Genomic DNA, 22,468 nt, shown 5'->3' with positions numbered 1-22,468 from the left:
CTGGGAGCAGCCCGGGCTCCAGCAGCTACCCAAAGCTGGGGCTCACCATGGCATGCCGAGCAAAATGGCCTCGTGTGCCATGCCTGGCATGCATGCCGGGGGTTGCTGACCCCTGCTTTAGTACTTCCTTTTGGAAATTAGACTAAAGCACAGCACAGTAACCGCCCGTACTGTGCCATGTGCACGGTGCATGGTTAGATTTAGCCGCTACGTTGCCGTAGTGGTGCACTAAAATGGGGGAGTGCATCGCTACAGCAGCGTAGCTGTTGATCATATGTAGACCCATGTGATCACTATGTCGCTGTAGGGTGATGTGCAGATGTGCCCATAGTGAATTAAGGGGAACAATGAGAGTAGTTCCCCATAGGAAATGCACTTCATGCTTCCAGAAATGTGGATAATCCAGCCATCCAAAAGAGGCATCATCATTCCTCTCCCTATACAATAACTGTCACGGTTGCTTCAGGAAGGGAGTCACCTGTAGTTGGATGATGCAGTGTAGAGACATGTGACAGCTTACCTTCAGGGGGAGAAAGCTAATTACTTCTGCTGCTCTACTTCCCTCTACAGTGAGTTTGTATCCTGGCTAATGGAGATTGGGGAGATAAGCAAACCAGAAGAAGGAGTCAACTTGGGACAAGCGCTGTTGGAAAATGGTATCATTCATCATGGTGAGTGAGCCAGATGTTATGTACTGGAGAGTATAGTGCAGTGGTTCTCAACCTTTTTAGACTTAAGACAACCCTTGTCAGACTCGAGGCACCCCTCCATAACTTTTGTGAATTGAGTGGCACCCTATTTAAAAAATGTAATTTATTACAGGGCTTACCTCTTTGTGTGGTGGAAAGGGGCAGGCAAGCGGGCTGGGGCAGCAGGTAGGCAGGGAGACCCTAAGCCTGCCCTTATCTGCTTATCTCCTCACATTTCCTGCAGCACCCTTCAAAAGATCTTGCAGAAGGTAGGGCAGAGACACATTTGACAGTTTTCTCTGAAAAATGAGGCTCATCCTCAGCAGCTGCACAACTGAGGAGTGTTCGGTGTTAGGCAGCATTTCCCCCTCATTCGTGCTAGTGAGATTTCCAGCCCTAGAGGAAGGAGTTGTTGGAGAGGATTTGTTCTTTCTAGCTCAATTTCCAAGAGCTTCTCTCTTTAGCAATGCATTCTGTGACTTGGGAGATCAAACCCAGAGGACAAGCTTTCTCCTTGAAGTCCTGGGCAGATTATTAAAATGCTTAGGCCACTTTGCACAAGCTATTTGTATGAGCTGCTGCACACCTTAGCTATTTAGAAACCTAGTCCACTCCCCATTTTTATAGTGAAGTAGCAAGTTTTCCTGTCCATCCTGCCCTTTGAAACCCAGATTTCTCCTGCTGTTTTCCATTATTTTGCCATTTCAAAAAACAGTCAGAGCAACTCAGGCATATGTAGTTTAAACAGCAGGTTCCCTATTTCTAGCATTCAGGTGTATGTGCCTGGAAGGTGCACATCAAATAAAATAAGCTTTTTATTCCTTGATGGTTTAAAGCCCGATGGCCACATTTTTCAGCAATCTCTCTCAATCCAATTTAAGTAGGGTAGCTATTTAATTAGACTAGTATTGCTTTAATCTCTTGGTATTATAGCTCCACAAGCATGTCTTCCAGGCGATTATAACAGTGTTAAGTAAGGGCGCTTGTCATCCTTCTGTGCTGTAAGCCAACAAGCAGCAGCAGCACCAACAGTTCTCAAGGCACATATATTTCCATTGCCCAGGTGCAGATGCATTCATTCATGTACAGGCCAAATTCAGAGGAGATAGGATTCATTCATCCTACAGGCCCAATTCAGAGGAAATTGGCTCCCATTCGGGCACCAAATTAATGGACCAGATTTTCAAAAGTGCTCAAATACCCAGTCTTTCCCTTATGACAAAGTAATTAGTTACTCAGGTCCACCAGAGACCTTCCACAAAGATCAGAGCCCTATGAGTTTTTAAAATGTTGCATGCACATAGAGCTTTTAACATCACTGCCTCCTGTTAACAACAAACAAACTCTAGAAAGCATTTGCAGATCTGGCTTCAGTTGAAGAAGCATCCCTCAAGGCTTTGAGATTTTTTTGGCAAACCATTACAGGAGAAAAACACTCCATGATCTGTCTCCTTATCTAGCAGGAGGTTCAGACTGAAGCATGCAGTATTGCCTCACATTAGGCAACACGCCTTATCTTTTGCTGTTCACTTGCCATAAAGTGTTCACTTATGGGAAAAGAAATGCTGATCTCCAGGCCTGCTTGGTTATGGCCTAGGCAGAGCATAATGCAGCCATAGTGGATCTCTGACCTGTGGGAATGCTGAGTTTTCTCCATCTTATCTGCTGTTTCCTTTTCCTCTTCTTTAATCTCAGCTCCTTTATCTGGGCCTGCTAATGTGGAAATGCTGGCCTTGTATCTGCTGCAGAGAGCCAAAGGAGTTTCATCAGAACCCTGTCCTACTCCTTTTCTAGGCACAAAGGATCAAAAGGATTTGTCAGCAGATCTGTTAGATTCAGAAGTGGGCAGATGTCAAAGGGAAGGGGAAGCTAGTAGCCATCACAGAGGACTTCAGAAGTCCATTCACATATAAGGAATAAGGATAAGAAGTGTTTGTGTTCTGCATCATGGAGCCAGCTTCCCTTTTTAGCTTCTGGGACAACTGTTCCATCCTACCAAAGTCAACTCTTTGACTTCTAGGACACCCAGAGATGAGGGATGCACTGAGTTTAGGCAAGATCACTCTTAGCCCCAGATATCCACAAGGAAGCAAGTTCAGTCTTCTAAACATTGGGCCTCTCCACCCTGCAGCTCATACCAAATGCTGGTATTAAGCTGGGTGAAGCTAATTGTGTGTCACTGTCGCCGTTCTTACAGGCTGGCTAAACACTATCTAAACTTATTCAGTATCAAGTAGCTTAATCTGTTTAAAAATCTGTTTGCTAGGAACTGTCACCAGCCCAGTAAATGGAGCTTCAAGGAAGTAAACCTGGGGTCCACCACCTAGGTCTGGCTGCATATATATCCATGTAGAAAAGGCAGGGATAACTAGAGCCAGTAGCCCCCCTTTTTCAACTTTCCTCACTGCCCTTGGCTCTATTTTCTTGTCTCTCTAGTCTTTTATATCTGCTTCCTTGCTTGGGTTGAAGCAGGTGCCCCTGAAACCAACCTGGGAACAGCTGCAGATCTGTGCTTCATATTGACAAATCCACAAGTTATTTTGTTGGTTAATTTGAGATTTAATACTTATCCTGGACTGTGGAACTAGAGCTGTGTGTGTGCATGTATTTGTTTATGCATTTACTCTTCAATATGAAAGCTGTTCTCCTACATGCCCCCTAAAAGAGATTGCATTTTAGACATGAGACCAACTTATATATATATAATTTGGATCTAGGTTTTATCCATCGCCCCTGCCCAGTGAAGCATATTTTCTTTGACTATTATATTAAAATGTGGCACAACACAATAATATCTTACTCTCACTACTATAAAATTAGCCATTTTAGCAAAGAAAGAAGTCTCTGGAGAGCACCATTGAATTCAATCAGTTATCGCATGAACATACTATTAAAAACAAGTACCCTGGTGTCCCACCAGAATACTCACTGCTTTTGAAAATGATGTATACCCCGGTGGCAGCTGCAAAGATGATTGCCATAAAACTAAGATGTCTGCAGTTGGATTACTAAATCAGCAAGGGTCTGACTCAAAACTCATTGAAATAAGTGGAAAGATTCCCATTGACTTCAGTGGAGCAAAACACTAAATAACTGAAACAGACTGAACATAAGAGTTTAGAGAATAGCATTTTGTGCGATATTTTGGTTTTATTGAAGTTACAGCAGTTTGGAAGACTATTACTTTGGGCCCAGCCATTCAGAAATGCATGTGTGCAATCTTTTTATACCCAGTAATTCTATGTGCTTACCTGAAAAGTCTGCCTTCATATTAGAGATGCTATAGGAAATAATAGATTCCCACTGTGATTCTTTATCTACTGATATGTCACACTGGCACAGTAAATGGCAAGCAGGGTTGAAATAAAGTGATTATTAATTACTGTGCTGATGTTTCAGTTTCAGATAAGCACCAGTTTAAGAATGAGCAGGTGATGTACAGATTCCGGTATGATGATGGCACTTACAAGCCGAGAAGTGAATTGGAAGATATCATGTCCAAGGTACATGCTCTTTTTGGGCTGGAGCGAGATAACAGCCATGCATAATAGCTACAGAATTTTCTTTCTGTCATTATGGCTGTGACCAATTTATACCTCATGTTGGTGAAACTGCTATGCTGTATCAAGTTGGCACCGTGATAGTGCAGGAGACATTCTGTCTTCTTCACTCTTCACATCTCCCATTTTTTCAGGCTACATTAGCCTAGCTCATGGATAAGGAAAGGAAGCAGAACCCAATGATAAATGATTATTTACTTATATTGTGGTTGCAGTAGGTTCTGCAAGACCACAATAGGCCAACCAGCGCCAGCTGAGGATCTGGCCATAATGGTTTTACAAGAGGGGTGATGTATCATAGGCATGTACATACTCAGCTTTTTTTTTGGTAATTATATTTATTTAATGTGAGTTACAGTGACCTCCATTTGACCATTATTAATGGACATCCTTACTGGATATGACAAGGAAAGTTTAGATGGAGGAGATGGGTAAAAAGATGGGCAAAGAGAATGATCATAGCATGTGCACACTGGATTGCTGAAGAGAAGGAGGTTGGTTGTGGAGAGCAGGTTTGAAACCCCTGTGTTGGCAATGGGGGAGGAGGAGGAAATACCGTTGGTGCTAGGGAGGAAAGAAGAAGAGAGGTTCCTAGAAATATTAGCAAATCTAATTCCTAATGAGTAGATGCCATCCATATCCATGCTGCTGCATTTCTGGTGTAGCAATAATTATTCTGCATGGCTTTTAACACATATTCGATCTGGTAAAACATAATGCCTCATTTGTCTCTTTCCTTAGGGTGTGAGGCTCTACTGCCGATTGCACAGTCTTTACATTCCAGTGATAAAGTAAGTTTACATTCACGGCTTCCTTGCAAATTGTAGCTGCTTTTTTTAAAGGGGTAAGAGGCCGACATTTGAAATCTTACCTCTTTTCTCTGCAACCTATAATAAAACAGTTTGCCCAGATTATTGAGGTTTCTATACTGCCATCCTATTCCCATTGCTGAGACTAGCTGATATTCTGCTGCTGAAGGAACCAAGAACTGAACTTTGTAGGAATACATCCAGGGATTTTCTCTGGGGTTCGTTTTCTCTGCTGTCTACCCCAGCCCTTAACCTAGAAACCTTGATAGTGTGACATCGGTCCATTTATTTATCCCAGAAGGAGATACAGTGTGGTTTTAATAAGTGGCTAGTGATTCATAGTAGATTGTGGAGGGCAGATGAGGTTGGGGATTGTTGAGTTGTTTGGTTTATTGCTATTTAAGGCTGCAAACAGATGTTTCATTTATCGTGAGAGAAACCATTTTTGTCCTAGGACTAATTGTGATCGCTCCGACGTCCATGTCCATTGTCTTGGGACAAACCCTAAAAGGATCATGGGATAAGAAGTGCTAAAAGCTTGTCTTAGGACATCTCCAAGTGTGTCTAAACAGTTGTAATGGGATTGAATCAATGCAGAAAAGCAGCAGCTCATTCAGCCTCTCACTAAACCCCAATTGGAAGGGCGATGTGTGTACACCCCAATCCTGGGACTTCTCTGTTTTGGAGTAAACACAGGCACAGCTGTCCAGGACAAATGCAGCATCTGTTCCTAGCCTAAGTTATGTAGATTTATCCAGAGGCTGAACCAATGGGCTCATAAAAAAATCACCTTGGGACAAGCCCTGAAGTCAAAACCCTCTTTGAAGTCTGCAGGAACCTAGTCTAAAAGGAGTGCATTTAGGCAAACAAAACTCAGCTCAGGAAAAAGAAAGCTAACTTAGTTGACTATCTAACCAGCTACCCAGATGCAGGAGACAAGATTTTCAAATGCCAGTGCATTGCGTAGGCCCTCCAGGAAGCTCTTCCTTCCATCTCCCTGTGATGGAAGATCTGCACTTACTGACCGTATCATGCCCCTGTTTGAATAATTTGGATGTCCTTTTCAGCTGCTCGTGACTGAGAATTGAATAGTGTCATGGGAACCATTTTTTTTAAGCATCACAAAATGTTGGTGACAAAAATAACCCCCCCTGGAAAAACATATATGGTAGGTCTGATCAGAGTGCATTTCTTGTTCTTGAGTTGCTCAGCAGATGTTCCAATACAGACGATAGGCCATTGTCTTGCTAAATGAATCTGCAGCATAGACACATTTAATCAATCATAATTCCTTCCACTTAGCTGAAATCACCGTTACTCTGGGAGGGACTGTTTTGGGTCATACGTGTATATGTGTTTGTGCGTGTGCATGTGTAGGCTTTAGCTATTAAGACAGTAAATCATATGTAAAGCAGGAAATGAAAGTGGTAAGTCAGGCTGAGAAAAATGTCACTGACCCTGGGGTGCCTGCAGCATGAACGGGATTTTGCTAGATGCAGCAGTCTCATGTGTGTGATCAGCAAGGAAGAAAGCAACCACCACTACAGGCCCATCTTGTGGCATTTTAACAGTGCACTATTTTTGCTTTGAGAAGATTCTCTATTCCATTCAGTGCTGTCAATATTAATGACAGGGGTGTCTTTAAACTGGATGACCCATGAAAAATTACAGCCTCTCAAAACTTTTGGGCTCCCCTTGGACAGTCTTCTATCTTTGACACGCTCAGACACTTCTCCCTATGTCACTGGCCCTCCAACAGGCTCTTCCTTCCACCGCTTTGTGATGGACCTGTGTTTTCCATGCTCACGTCCTTCATCTTGGAGGCAGCTCCCTGGAACCATGCAGCAGTGCATTAATCTAGTACCCATTTTGGATCATTACTTTGTGTGGCATCCTCTACTATTCTCACAGTTCCTGCTGTCATGGTTGGTGGAACCCATTTTCATGGCAGGCTTTAGTTTTTAACATGGAGGGAAGCCTGCTGGGCTTGAAACATAGAGGTATAAATGCTATATAGTGATGGAAGCAACCTGTGCAGAAAATTAGTAGATTTATGGACTAGGCAGCTCAATTAACAATGATGGTTGTCAGGACAGGAGAACTCATATACTGCCTAGGCTCTAATTTGTGAGTGCTAGACAATGCTGCCCTGTTTATCTAGGCAGGAGACAATGATGAGCATTGGGCTACTTTAGCTTGGCTGAAGCAGGGAGCTTTTGGTACACATTCAAGGTATGTTTCCATATTGTGGCCACTCATTTATTAGCCTCACCTGCAGTTGATGAGCCTGAGTAGCACACTGTGCTTGATTTTCAGCCTTCAGTTCATATTAACTAAATCGGTAGAGAAAGTCAGTGAGTTAATGCTGAAACATCCATCCTGACAAGCATTTAACTAGAAGCAGTGAATGACTGGGCCCTGGACCAAGATCTCAATGCCAGTAAAATGTTAGCTCATTCATCCTGATTTCAAAGCTCTCTTAGTATGTCGGTGCTAATATTAAAATGCTAGGAGCTGCCTCGCACAAATTGGAAACCCCTGCTCATTAGCCCTCAATATTTTCATGCTCTTTTTATTGTTCTGACATTTCAAAAGCACATTTTCTTTTGATAAGAGTGTGAGAGGGAAAAACTGCCCTGAGAACTCCCACAGCTTTGTGCTGGACGTAGCGTATTACTGGAAGACGGGCCGAAAACTGTGTGTAAGCACTCCAGAGATAATTTTTTGTTCTGAGGACACACATAACTGGAAACACCATCACGCTGTTTTGAAGTTCTGGAAGTGCTGCTTCCCTTTCTAATTTCTCTCTCTGGGTTATATGTGAACACACAGGCATTTTTGCTGAATTAATTTAAAAGAGGCAAACACAGCACAATCGAATTTGTAGGTGACCAGCAAAAAGAAAAACCTGGGCAGGATGAATTTTGTTTGTTGGTTCAATTTTAGATTTTTCCTTCCCGTTTACATTTTTTTAATTCATTTGGTTTGCTGCTAATGAAAGAGGCTGGGCTGACAATGGAAAACTGAAGTCTTTCCTTAAGCTACAAAACAGTTCTCTCCGGGCAGGGCCTGCAAAAGGTTCCCTGCCACAGCTTTGCTAGTGGACCTCAAGCTTCAATGAGAAGGATCACTGCTACAACTGAAAGGGGAATTCATTCTCCATGGCTCATTCAGTATTTGGCCTGTCTGCAGAAAAGGGTCAACAAGAGTGAGCCACTTCATGCAAATGAATTATGGTAATGACTTTTGTAATGTGGACCTAGGAACTGGATCAAGATCCCCAAGCTCATTTCACACGGGCCCATGAGTAGCCATAAAATGGCAACTGTTTTAATCTGCTACTATCAAAGGCTGGATTAGGTCCAGAGACCTAGGAGGTGGAAATCTTTATAGCCTGCTGTCCTGAGCTACTTAATCCTTCATGCTCTAGAGTTGCAGTGTTTGTATAATTCTCCAACCACTCTAAACCATCAATATCTCCACTATGATCTTGAAACAGGGAAGAGCAAACCTCTAAGAAGCAATGATTTATACACGTGCTTCACAAATGAAGGTGCTGTAGATGAGGGAAGGATTGTAGGGGAACAAGTACTTCTATATTAGAAAGCCTAACTACTGGCAATATCACTTTTTGAATGAAAGAATGAAAAACTGTCTATACATCATAGAAGTATACTTGTACCAGGGACACTGCCTGCAATTCTGGGCAGCCACCTTCAAGAAAAATGAATTCAAACTGGAACATGTTTGACGGGTTATTAAAATAAGGGAAAAGGAGAAAATCTACCACAGATGAGGCGACTAGAAGAACTTAGCTTGTTTAGTTTAGCAAAATGAAGGCAGAGAGGGAATGAGATTGGGCTTCACAAACACAAGAGAAAGAGAAGGAATTTCAGTCTAATGGACATTGTTGGCCCAACAAAAAAAGGATAAAAACAAGATGCGACTAGATTTAAACTGGAATGAAGTTTCTAACCATCTGAGCAGTTAGGCTTGGGGACATAAGCAATAAACCTTACTGTTTTTAGTGGAGTTTGACAGATTTGTGAAAGGAATTATATGAGATGTGGTAACTGGTGATAACAGGGGACAGGACTGATGATCCCAGAGGGCTCTTTCAGTCTCGTGTTCCTGTTTGTCTTCTCCCCACTGGGGAGTGCTTGAAACAAAACCCAGTTTTCTGAACTTTTGAAAAAAAATTATCAGAAATGTGTATTTGCTGTTGGCCTGGAATGGGTTTTTCATCCAGGCTATGAGAGGTCCCTACTTTAAATTCAGTCCTTCCTTTATTATTTGAGAAAAAAGATCCTCTGCCTTTTTAATTGTATTCTATTATCTGCAATGCTGCACAGATCAAAAATGGTTGAATTAACCTCATAGGTTTTTTCCATCTATAATTCTTCTTCCTGCATAAAATGTAGGAATTAGTTATCCAGTCTAACAGAAATGTATACCTTTTTATACTAATATTTCTTTAAATCTCTTTCTGATTCAGAGACCGAGACTACCACTTGAAGACCTACAAGTCAGTAATCCCTGCCAGTAAACTAGTGGATTGGCTGATTGCACAGGTAAGGAAATGTAAAGAAACAGTAGTCATTATGTTTAATACTGTCACTGAGATTTATTTGATTTTCTCAACAATATTTCTGCATTGTCAAACATTTTAAAGAGAGTAAAACAGTGGTATAGCTAGACAGCACCAGGATGTGTTTAAAAAATTGTGATGTAAAGACTTCTTGTACTCGAATGTTTGTTATTACTATTTACTTGGTGCCAAATCAGTGCTTGGCATTGTACAGAGGAGAATACTAGATAAACTGGATGCTCTCATAGGTCTTTTTCACCTCTGACTTTTATGACTGTGAAGGCACACAGAAAGTAGGGTAGATACTCACTTTTGCAGACTAAATAAGATCTATATGTGAGCACAAGCTTTCATAAACCAAAGTGCACTTACTTCACCAGATGCTGTGAAAGGATGTGAAGAAAGCGGAGTATGAAATAGAGTGAGTGATTAGAAGGCGCAGACAGATTTTGTTCCCATTTACACTAGTGGAGTTATGTAGTAGTATAACTTCAGTGGAAATCGAGTTGTTACACCATTTATACCAAGATATATAAGGACAGAATCTATCTCATTGCCTTCAGAAACTGCAGCAATGCCATATTTACCTTTGTGAAACTGGGAGAAAGGACACAACCAAAGAAATTACTATCTTGTTTCAATCTGTCAGTGCAAGCTAACAAGGAGCATACAGTGTGGTTCTTCATCACACAACCAGATTGTACGTTCTGTTTTCATCCTCAAGATGTCAATGTTAGGTCGGCCTTATTTGCATTCTGCTTTACCCAAGCAATGTATCAGGGCCTTAGCTTGCATGAGACGTGGTCTCCTGAGAATCAGGAATGTTCTTCTTCAGAAAAATTCCCTAAAATTGTACTTGACATCTTTTATATTAGTAAAACAAATGTGATTTAAGACACAGTCTATGGTTTCAGTTATCATAGGACAGTGGGGGAGGAGGGGGGCTGGGTGAGCTATTCATTGCCTGTTGAAGAAAAGAGAAAAGCAGGTAGAGCAGAGCTGCAGCTGTCAAATGTGTTCCTTGTGGCTAAACAGGGTCCACTTATTGGAAAGCTGAGAAAAAGGAGGCTCCTGTGGTCAAAAAGCTGAGATTGAATCAGTCTAATGTGGCCTGATTGTAGTTAATTACAGCGCTGTAGGCAAGAGGAGGACTCAAATGGCAAAATAAATAATTGATTTCCTTCAGATCTACGTCTTTTTCCCCCCCTCCTTTTCCTCATTCAGGTAGATTAATTCAGCCTGAGATTTGCTGTTCACTGAACTTTCCTTTACACCTCATGCATTAGGATAGGATTGGATTGTCTATGTGTCTATGTGTAAAGCCAGAAATAGGAGTATGGATATGTACACATATATTTACTCACATATCTGTAGAGAAGGAAAAACTCTAGTTAGCAGACAATTAACCAGTGAGAACATTTCCAATATTTAACTTTTGCATCTAGGGTTCATTCCAACTCCCATTTATGTAACTGAATCAAATTTCTGCTTCTAAAGTCTTAAAAAGCATGGCCATTGTATGGGCTCTTACACCAGGTTGGCCATGCTTGGATTTAGTAGTTGCTGGTTTCTGTGGGAGCTGCTCAGTGCTTAGCTCTTGAAAAGTCAACCCACTTCTTCTGTTTCTTGGTTTAACTTTATGTACTAGTTTTTAAGAGATTGGCTGAGGTATCTAATATAATTTCATAACTAAACATAGTCACAAAAAAGAGATTTTGAATAAATGTACTTTCTAATTTTGACAAACTACCTGTAACATGACTTTAACGCAGAAAATCATGGTTTGGTTTACAAATACTGTAAGAAAAGAGTAGATCATTGTTTTCTTAAAATTGAATGACTCAAGAGAGTTTTTGAAGGATGGCGGTTGCCTTCTGTTTGTAATTTGGGTTGGAAAAGTCTGGGGGAGCTTTTAGTAATAGACAAGGCTGTTTTTCATTTCCTTGGCCCTTACAACTATTCAGGAGACTCTGCAATGTAGATGAGTAAGAGTTCTTTTTTCTTGTCAAGGAAAAATATATATATTTTTACTATGAGAGACCCTGAGCCCTACCTGGGGCATATTATATTTTCATGCCTTTGTCAACACTTAAATTTATTTTGGTCCTGAATGACACTTAACCTTGTGTACATTTAAATTTGATACATATAATAACCCCTTATATGTCACCTACTCTGAGTCTGATAAACAGGATAGGACTGTTTATCAGATGGACAGAGCACTTGTGGCTCCACTGATGTCAATGGATGTGTAAGGACTCAGCACCTCCAGCCTGTTAATGTGTGCACCATGAAAAGCTAGTGCTGCATATATAGCACCATAAGAGTACTTGCATGGGAGTGGCCACCTGAGGAAATTCCTCAGGACTTGGAGATATAATGCAGATCTTGCTTGACTTCTCTTCTGTATTTATCGTTGCTTACTATGGCTGGATTTCTTCTCAGTTTACTTCTTTCTGCTTCCAAGCCATGTTCTGCATCAGACACAAAAACACACCAGAATCTGTGACAATGGAGGGAGATGAATTCCAGCCCAAGTGCTGATGGGAAGATAGAGCTGTTTGTCTCTTTCAATGTCATGGGGTCATGAAAATGGACATTGTTGTAACTTAACTTATACTGGGCATTTCTCAGGTGACCCTGTGAACAGTGGGTCACCTGAGAGAGAGCCTAAGCAGGCACAGCCCAGAAGGAGAAATGCCTTTTAGATTCCAGAATTATGCTGAAAGAGGCTCTGAATTTTATTATGGCCTCAAGCAGTCTTAAAGATAATTCTTGAAGGGCCATGAGGCATTCATGTAGGTAAACCAGTAGACCCTTCATCATCCAACCTCATTGACTTTCTATTGATATCTGGCTGAGGGGAGATAAGTACAAGCCCCAGGACAAGAGGCAGGGCTCTCGCAGTTGGTGGAATCTTAATAGTTCAACATATCAACAAGGAAAAGGTTCCCATAATCATTGTTTGTTGTCCCATAATCATATTTTTCTTCTACACTGTCTCCTGTATTTGCTACATCCTACCTCAACTGATCTATAACAGCACTTGTTTTTCCAAATACCTGGTCAATGGCTATTTCTATCAAGGTGCCTACAAGAAAATAATCAACTACCAAAGACTCAGTAGAATGACAGTTAAGGATAAATGATACCAGTAAAGTATAAAAATAGAGGGATTGGGGCAAAGGTGGCCATTGTTAAAACCATCCAATCCTAGGATCAGCTAAAAGCCACTCTGAATTGCTTCAGGACTACTCAAAGTTACCCCAGCTAGGGGAGTCCCCAAGAAGCCATTCAAGGACACACTGTCCGGGTACCTTTTTCTTGGTCAAACACCTTAACTTTGGTGGTGCACACTGGCTCCGTTGGATCAGCTGCTGTATGTTAGCATACCTTCATTGACTTTCATAGAACAATGCTGGTCTATATGAGCCAAAAATCTGGCCTAGCATTTGCATCTTTGTTGAAGAGAAGAGCTTTTGTTGGGCATACACATAGGTATAAGATGACAAATAAGTCTGTTATATGTATGCCTGCATTCTCTTTATCTATGCCATCCTTTCCTCAAGCCAACACAGAGCTTTCCTGTACAATACATAAGCAATGTACTATCAGTCTGTGCAAGTAGCCACTTCCCCAACTGAGGGGGGGAAGAGTGGAGGTGGAGGAAATCAGTATCAGCAAGGCACATCATTTCCTTACAGGAGACGGTGTTTCTGAGTCAACTCAGGTCATCAGGTGGCTGGTGCAGCAAGCCAAAAATCTGCATTTAGGCATTATATAGCCTGGAGCTGGAATATGTTTCTTCTTCAGGTAGAGCATGGCTTCCCAGGGAGTCCCAGCCGAGATAAGTGTCCTAGTTTTAGCAGGTATTGTGCTCTTGAATTTGACTTCAGTGAGCTGTGGATGTCCTAAAAATAACAAACACACAGCGCAGCATTCCTAATCAGTCTGCAGTACTGTGAAATGATTGTCTGATTATTACAGGACTGCATTAGAGACTGTATTGGTCCTGCCAAAACTAATTCACTTGTGACTTGAGTCAGAATTTGAATCAAAATCCCCAGAGATGACGTGGGCCAGAAGTTGATCCACACACTTCCAGCCAGACTTTCCCTGAGAACACCAAATGTAAGGCTAGTTTAGGAGGTTTGAAAGCAAAGGGTAGAATGTATTGGTGCACCAATAAAGAGTTTCTTGGCCATTATCGATAGCTGATGATTGGCTGATGCTGATGTGATAACCAATAGTAACAGTGGAAGGCATTTTAAACTACTGACATAAATAAACCTTTTTTTGTTGGTTTTGCATTTCACAAACACACACACACACATGTGTGCCTCCTGCCTGCTCCAGTCTTTGATGAAGAAGGTGGTGACTGACTACCTTATTCCCATGCACATTGCCCCCTCGCCCATGGCTCCTACTTACAGCTCCGTTCAGCCTGTGCTGCCATCCTGGGTGGGCAGGGTGGTACTGGGGCGGACAGCAGCATCAGGCATGTTTGGAGGCCCAGAGCATGCTGCTGCCTCAGTGCCAGCAGGCCCCATACAGTTGAGCTCCCATGGCTACCGGGGAGATGCCACTTTTGCAAAGGCGCCTTACCCCACCAGTGTGCAGCCCAGCATCTCCACGCCAGCCATGGTGCTCAGGCCCCTGCTGTGCACACGGTGTTGCCAGGGCAGGAGCAAGAGCAGGTAACAGTCCTTTTATTGCTGAGCATGGCACCCTGTAACTGCTCCCCAGCATCCTCTCCTACTGCTCACCAGGATCTTTAGTCAGTCACGGGCTCAGGCTGGCGGCAGGGCACAGGGACCAGACTACGCTCTGGGCACACGGCTGTAATTATCAGCTACAATGACCAAAAGAAGCTGATAGCCAACCGTTATATGCACCCCGACTAGAATGGTAAGCACAGTACTGCTGCAAAAATGACTCTCTTAGCCAATTGATTTGACCCTCTCACTCTTCCCCTTTTCTGTCACCTCAAATTTAAGTTACCATCTGTGAAACTCTAGTGAGTCATCCATTTGCTCAAAACTGGATGTAAAACCATGGTGTGTTAGGTTTTGCGTGCCATTTCCGGAGGAAAAAACATATAGCATCTATAGAGAATTATATATATATTGTTAAGTGCCCTTTTAAAATTTTATTACTTTACATTACTGCTTTCGTTACATTAGGAGAGAGTGTCACATAATATTTAGAAACACATACAAAGGATCTGTAATATTCAGTTTTTTAGTTAACTCCCTAAAATTGAAAGGAACATGTTTGCAAGGGATATGTTCTGAAGCTGAGCTTGTTTCGTTGAGAATGACCATCTTACCACACAGACATTTCAGTATGCAGTTGCCTGCAAGAGAACCAGATTCCCAACGGCTAATTTAAGAATGGTGTCAGAAGACATTTCCCCTTCAAATTACTCTCAGTTGGAGGATTAAATTAGTCGTTAAGTCTGTGTCTAATAAATTCTCCATTTGCTCTTTAAAATAGCTCATAGCAAGTGTTGAGAGTTGTCACGTTGCAGGATGCTGAAGCATTTGCAAAGCTTTGGAATTAATTTGTAGTAAAAATTGAGCTTTGTATATTGATACTCTCTACTTGGCTCTCCATGTTACAGACATGGACTGACCCTGGAGTAGTCACACTGTTTCCTGGCAGGGACACGCATGGCTTTTTGTTTTGCAGGTATCATGTCTTTTTCTTTCAGTCCAAAAGTGGCTCAGTCATGCAGTCGCTATAGGTGGGAAGCCCAAATGCAAACAAGAGTGTATCTCTATCACTGTGACAACAAAGCAGCACAGACACCCTTACCAGCTTGGATATCAAGAGCAGTCTGCCCATGGCTGCACATGGCTCACTGAAGGCCTACCACCCAAGTTTTTTCCTGGCTTACTGTGCAGGTGTTGGAGCCTTCACTAAGCTCTGTGCTGCCACAACTTTACCAGTACTGATGCGATGCCTAATCTCTTTAGTTTAAAACTTGCTGAAGTATCTGCATGCCAAGTCAGGAAAATGGGAATATATGCAAACCATATCACTGATTTTTAACTTATAGCAGAGGGGGCACCTTGGGAGTGGGAACTTTTGCTGTGTACTAGACCTGGCTGCCTGGGTAAGGTCTGCAGGCTAGAATCTAGTCATTCACTGTTTGTTCCTGTCCTGGTTTCCTTGAAATGGTAAGAGTTAAGAGCCAAAGGGCCCACTGCAAGGTATCAATCTTGAGAGCTGCTGAACTCCTGCAGTTCTGTGTGGCTTCAGTGGAGCTGCAGGCCATGCTCAGCACTGTGCAGGATCTGGCAGTGACCAGAAGACTCACCAGCAGAAAGCATCCTTTGTGGCCATGCAAGAGCAGCTGCACATGCAAATATTGGGCATTTATTGTGATTAGTCAGTTTTGTGCATTCATTTTATTGCACACTGGGTGCATCTGCATGAGATGTTTCGTTGCTGTAGCAGTGAGCTATGGCAACGTAGCTTGTCACTACAGCAATGTAGTGTCGGCAGGCATGAACCGTGAGGCTGCCACTACTGCACAGTAGTAGCTCATTGCTCCTGCGCAGTAGGGTTGGAAATGACCTGTGTGGTGCTGGGACTGTGCAGTACTGGTGCTTACTGCTAAAGCAAGTACTAACTGACTGCCACAGTAACAACTGCTTAGTCGGGTGCACGTGTAAACGTGCCCAGTGGATCATGTTTTGCAACCTATATTGAAATATGGAGGTCTGACAGCTTCAGATGATGAGTGAGTAATTTGTTTGCGGGTCTGATTATGTGAAAAACAGAGTAACATAGAAGTTTAATTAATCTGACCTTTTAGCATTCACTCAGGCAGTTTTTCTCCTTTGGCTTGAGTGTAGATAAAATATTTCTCTCTGCCTGAGAATGAGTTTTATTGTCTGTGGCTAATGGGAACTGAACTCAGACTTTATCATGATTGCTGGTAAAAAAAAAAAAAAAAGAAAAAGAAAAAGGAAAAGAAAAAAAGTCTCTGCACTGAGGTAATATTATGCATCTGTGGTGGTAAAACAGCTGCTTTCCAGAGGCCTGGTCTTTGTCCTCCCAATTCCTGTGGGACGGAAGAGGTGCTATATATAGGAATGAATAGGATTTAGGCAAAGGGAGGCCTATTTTAATTGCTTGCTATTGTTCTCTACACAGAGCACCCTGCTAATTTCAGAGCCGCAAGCCATATTGCAGGGAAGGGAAATCATTTAGATGAGGAAGTTGTCTGAGGTGTAATATTTATCCTTCTGTTTCTAGGGAGACTGTCAGACGCGGGAGGAAGCCGTCGCGCTGGGTGTTGGACTCTGCAATAATGGCTTCATGCATCATGGTAATTCACATCAATATCCTTTCCCATAGCCAATTAAAGGAGCTCTCATTTCAGTCAGATTAACTGGGGATATCTGCAAATCCCTCTCCTATACACTGCACTGAACACGCGGATATACCGACAGCTCCGGAGGACCCAGGGGAAATACCACAGGCTCCGAGCCCACACTGGCTGTCTAGGGTAGTTCTCCTTTAGGTTCCTGCTTGTCATAATAGTCATGGTGAACACTGGTGTACCTAAGTAACATAGAGGAGTGATATTTTTTGCACTGACCTTATAATTGCCATACCTTGGATATCTAAGATGCTAAAGGGTGTCTTGAAATGCACCCAGTTGGTTTTGCATGTAACATGCAGTGAACTTGTCTAACCCAGGCTGACTCCTCACACGGGAGGCTGTTAGTAAAGGACGTGCCAAGATTTCCCAGCCCAGTTCCTGCCTTGGCAGCATTCAGCCCTGGGCTGCCGGGGTTACCAGCTCACTGGTGCCAGATTCTCAAGCTCTGCCCTGTGTTTTGAGGTCTTTCTTACCCTTTTGTTTCCCATCGCTATTGCATATTGTTTTTGCACCCAGGCAGCGGGAAGAACTTACTCTAAAATAAAGGTTGTTTAATGACCCCAATTTCTGCCATCTCCCATGTCCTCAGAGTAATCCAGAAGCAGCGAGTGGGAAACCCAACAGAAATATCCCAAACCACTATGTCAGAGAGGAGTAGCAATTAGTGAGGGAATTCAATAGAAAAATCACCACATTTCCCTTTACCCAAAACAAAAAGCTTCTGTCTCTTTGATGAGTATTTCGGTCCAAGGTATAGGCAAAGCCAACAGAAAGTCACATCTGAGGTTGAAGTGTGGGTCCTGGAAGTGTTTAATCCTTGGGGGCTTTAGATTTTGAATTAAACTGCTCTCCATTGATGCCCCTGTCAGAAACTGGGAGCTGGTACTGTAGAGAGCACAGCTTTCTCCTTGCATCTGGCAAGTGATCTCAGTCGGGGAACTCAGGAAAGTCACTATATAGAAATTGACTCTCTTTTTAATTCAGCCTGAAATTCTTGCCCTGGGCTTGAAAGCTGGAGGGGGAGGAGTGGGTGAATCAGATTCTGGATCAGGTTCTGGTACCTTATGCACACTGCCTAGCCTCTTGTTGCTCAATGTTTGACTGAAATCAGTGAAGCCCCTGGTAAAGTAAGGTCCTACTCAACATGAGCAAAGACCTTCAGAGGCTGATCCTTAACAAAAGGAAGGTAGGAAAGGTCCAAACTTTGTTTCTCATCCTCCACCCTGGTTAAAGGGCACAATTTCATTTCACACTGCTGCCTCTACACATGTGCTTTACTGTGGAGTAGACTGATTAGATGTGGAGTAAAGCGTCACCGTATATACATGCAACAGTATTAGGCCTTGGTAAAGTAACTGATAGTGCTAAGATAGTACTATCTTATGGCAGAGTCATTTACTGCAGTTAAACACATGTGTAAAGGCTGGCCGCAGGTGTAAATTGTGCCCAATCAGCCTAGCCAGCCAGGGGCCAGACTTCTGCCTGCCTCCTAGCCACACAACTCTGCACTTTCAGCACCCTCGTATCTCAGCCAGCCCCTCCACCACCTGACACCGCCACGCGGAGCCTGCGGCGAGCAGGGCAGGAGTGGCTCAGGTGTAAACTGCTCTGCCCTGGCTCAAATTGCTGCTGTCCTGGACACACATGTAGACGCTGCCCCTGGGAGTAGTTTACTCTGGCTCAAACTGCTCCAGAGTTTATTGCTTCACATTAATTGCATGTGTAGATAGATGCACACACACAAACAGACCTGGTGGCAGAGTTGGAGAATGTTTTTTGTAGAGTTCCTTTCTCTAGCAGACTTTTGGGTCTGCTCCTGCCACCATGAGGGTTTGCAGTATGTTGCCACATACAAACACCATGTTTTTCAAATATATATAAAGACAAACAGAACTTTCCTGAAAATATACCAGTAAAGGTGAATCAGGAACTGGAGGCAGGGGAGAAGGAGTGGAAAGCACTGAGCATGCTGCTGTGGGTTGGATCAGGGACTATCCAGAGATTTCTTTGGGCTGTAATAGGAGCTACCATTGACATGGCCCCAGAAGATGGAACAGATCTCCCAAGGAAGTTGCTGCATCCAATCCAATTCTACGTATCCCAGCCAAACAAGCAATCAAAAAACTGCTGAAGGAGAGAGATTCTGCTAAGAATTTAATTTACTGTGAAAGCCAATTTTTGTTGTTGTTGTGTGGAGCTGACTGGCCTTTGTAAGTCTCACAATGGGCCTGTGTTTACCGATGGGAATTTCTCCAGATTGCAGCTGAATAGTGGACATAAAGTTTTGCTCTGGAGATTTCATGAAGTCTTGCATGAAAAAGGTGCTCTGTACAGAAAGGGGTTGCAGGGAAGGGTAGGCCCACTGGATATGAGCAACCAGGGCCAGGATGGGGAAAATAGAAGTGGACATGTCTTAAAGCTGTAGAGCTCAGTGTGATGGGGAGGGTGATGTCCACTATGGTGCTCTTTGGGAACTAGGATTTGGCTTATAAAGCTGCTGTTAAGCACTTAGTGCACCTCTCTCTCAGGCCCAACTCTCCAAGACACTCATTCCACACATGCTGTCAACAAAAATGTGTGGACTCTCCCTTGTTGTCTGAAGCAGTTCAAGGACAATATAACTCCCAGAGATGTGAGCCCACCCATTGTTCTCCTCAGTGTTATAGATGCCATGCCAGGAAAATAAACCATATTCATATGGCTTTCTACTATATTAGACCACTAAATACAATTCAACATATGTCCAGTGAATCATTCCAATTCAGACTGAAAGTAACATTTACTTTCCACCCTTTAGGGGTTTTCAGACTTAAGACTAATATCAACCACCATCAGGCAAGTCGTATAATGCTTAATAATTTGCTACATAGTACACTTCTTCCAAAGGGCTCCATTGTGTGTCAGGAGAGCCAAACATGAGACCCAGATCCACCAAGCAGCTTGGAGGAAAGTGTGCCCAGAGTGTGCAATAGCCTGTGTGGTTTCTATTCTGTAAAGATCAAGAAGTAATTAGGTTTCTCTCTCTCTCTCTCTCTCTCTCTTTGTGTACATGTATATACATGTGTCCTTACCTTTGGTTTGCAGTCCTGGAGAAGAGTGAATTCAAGGATGAATCCCTCTATTTCCGCTTTTATGCTGATGAGGAGATGGAGGGTACGAGCTCCAAGAGCAAGCAATTGCGCAATGACTTCAAACTCATTGAAAACATCCTAGCAAAAAGTCTGCTGGTAAGAGATGCATTTAATTTAAGGCACTGTTATATTTATCTTTCTATGAACATAAATTTATGCCACAGTATAGGAGAATGAATAACTTGGTTGGGAATCACATTCCCCAACTGTACCTTGCAATTGACTTTGATTCATCATAATTCTTCTCTTGAGCATTGCCCTAGACCAGTGGTTTTCAACCTGTGGTCCATGGACCCCTGGGGGTCCACAGGCTATGTCTGAGGGGTCCACGAAAGTTGATTGTGACCAATCAGAAGTGTGTGACTAGCCACACTTACAATTCAAAGGGATCTGCACCTCCCTTTGAAATTTCGAAAGGGGTTCACACCTTCATTCAAAATTTTTTAGGGACCTGCAAATGAAAAAAATGTTGAAAACCATGGACATTTGGAACACAGAATGGCATAGCCAGCCTGGGAATTGTAATTAGGTTGGAGTCATCTAAAAATGTCTGAGAGTCATGTTTTTGACCAATGGCTGGTTATGCCGTTCTGTGTTCCAAATGTCTATGGTTTTCAACATTTTTTCATTTGCAGGTCCCTGCCCCGCTCCCTTCCTCAATGGAGGAGCCTCGATCTGCTCCCCACATGCCCCTTCCCTCCCCCATGTTCCTTCCCCCCCCAGACTTAATGGTCGAATGCTGCTCTCCAAGCTGCCAGGCTGCATTCCTGGCTACATGCATGCTGCAGCTGCGCACATGCACATGGCATTTATTGGCAACATTATCAGCCACATCAGTGAAAAAAGCCAACTGCTAATAATGTCAATTTTCCTTTTATTGGTGCTGTTATGATATAGACTGATATATCAATGCACCTCTAGTATTCATGCTACCCTTAAACTAGTGCTTGTACCCCATGAATAAGGTGACCATACATCTTGGTCTGGCCCAGACAGTCCCAGATTCCATAGACTGGTCCCAGCTGGTTGGTCAAAAGTCCCAAGCTGGAGTCCAGCAAAAAGGTGGAGCAGCATGGTGCACCAGGCTGGCAGGTCGTCAGACACTGCTGCTGCTGCGTGGGAACAAGTCAGATGGATTGGAGCAGGCACCACCCTGGGCCCAGCACGTTTGGGTGGGGTGCTGCCTACTCCAGTATACCCACCTTACTCCCACACAGCATCAGTGATGCCTGGCCACCCACCTGCCTGGCACACCATGCCACTCTACCTTCCTGCCAGACTCTGGCTTGGGACTTTTAACCAGCTGGCTGGGATAGGCCTATGGAATCCGGGGCTGCCCCAGCCAAACCGGGTTGTATGGTCACCCTACCTATGAAGCTCATTTAGTTAAAACATCCCCACACACTCCATGAGGACTAGTTTTTCTGTTCAGACATGGACACTATTTGTCCAGGAAACACCATTCACTACTGGTGGCCAAGGGCCCATACTCCTCTTCCTTCAGGGTTTGGTAGAATTCAGGAGTTAAAAGAAAGGCCAGATTAACAACAACAAAAAAAGATCCCGGGGTCCATTATAGCAGGGAAGATTTTCCCTTGGTAGTTCACAGAAACTATTCCTTCCTGCTGCTATCTTACCTCCAGGGAGCACTGTATAATGATATTTTAGCTCTTGTTCTCCTTGTATGCAGTGTCAAGGAACTGTGTGTCAGGCTATTGTATTCATTCTCATAGAAAGTTCTTCATACAAGGAAGCTGTTAAAGGTATCATTTGCTTAATCGCCAAATACTTGCGCTCTGGGCTTGTTTCTTGCACTTTGCAAAGCAATCAGAGATCAATTTCATATTCATCCACGGGAAGCAATCTTGATTCAAGTTCCTTTGATTTTCTTCCTTCTGAAGAGAGGCAAGTTTTATGGGAAAACAGATGAAGCAGCACATTTCTTCCACTTTTCTTTCCTCCAGTGCAATGGACTGCTGTTTAAAAGGGCAAGTGCCTTACAAAAGCAATATATTAACCCTCAACATAAGGGAGCCCATTAAAACTCAGCAGTGGGCAGATCTGATTGATCCTGGTTTCTGTTACTGCATTATCATTAGTTTACATCTGTGTGAATACCGTTTCAGCCTGTAGAGTCTGTGAATCATTTGCTTTGTCTATTTGCTATCGTTAACTTGACTGATCTAAGTCACTCCATAACTGGAACTGAAAGGTTTAAAAACAGGAGAAATATTTATCATTGCTACTCTTTTAGTTCCCAAATGCCTCAGTCGAGACCAGTTGTGTAAACTTATG

General features: G+C 43.0%; 1 protein-coding gene across 1 annotated transcript in view; it reads left to right on the top strand.

Moving 5' to 3' along the window:
* Positions 1-22,468, top strand: part of PREX1 (phosphatidylinositol-3,4,5-trisphosphate dependent Rac exchange factor 1) — a 228,263-nt gene that overhangs the window by 154,167 nt on the left and 51,628 nt on the right. The window contains 6 exon segments of the mRNA XM_025192001.1: positions 571-671; positions 4,089-4,192; positions 4,991-5,040; positions 9,554-9,629; positions 16,913-16,985; positions 20,127-20,269. Coding sequence (XP_025047786.1) covers positions 571-671; positions 4,089-4,192; positions 4,991-5,040; positions 9,554-9,629; positions 16,913-16,985; positions 20,127-20,269 — 547 coding nt within the window.

This window comes from Alligator sinensis, unplaced genomic scaffold (genome assembly GCF_000455745.1).
Source record: "Alligator sinensis unplaced genomic scaffold, ASM45574v1 scaffold76_1, whole genome shotgun sequence".
Taxonomy (NCBI): domain Eukaryota; kingdom Metazoa; phylum Chordata; order Crocodylia; family Alligatoridae; genus Alligator; species Alligator sinensis.
The sequence above is the reverse complement of the archived record's forward strand: the minus strand, read 5'-3'. Positions and strand labels throughout refer to the sequence as shown.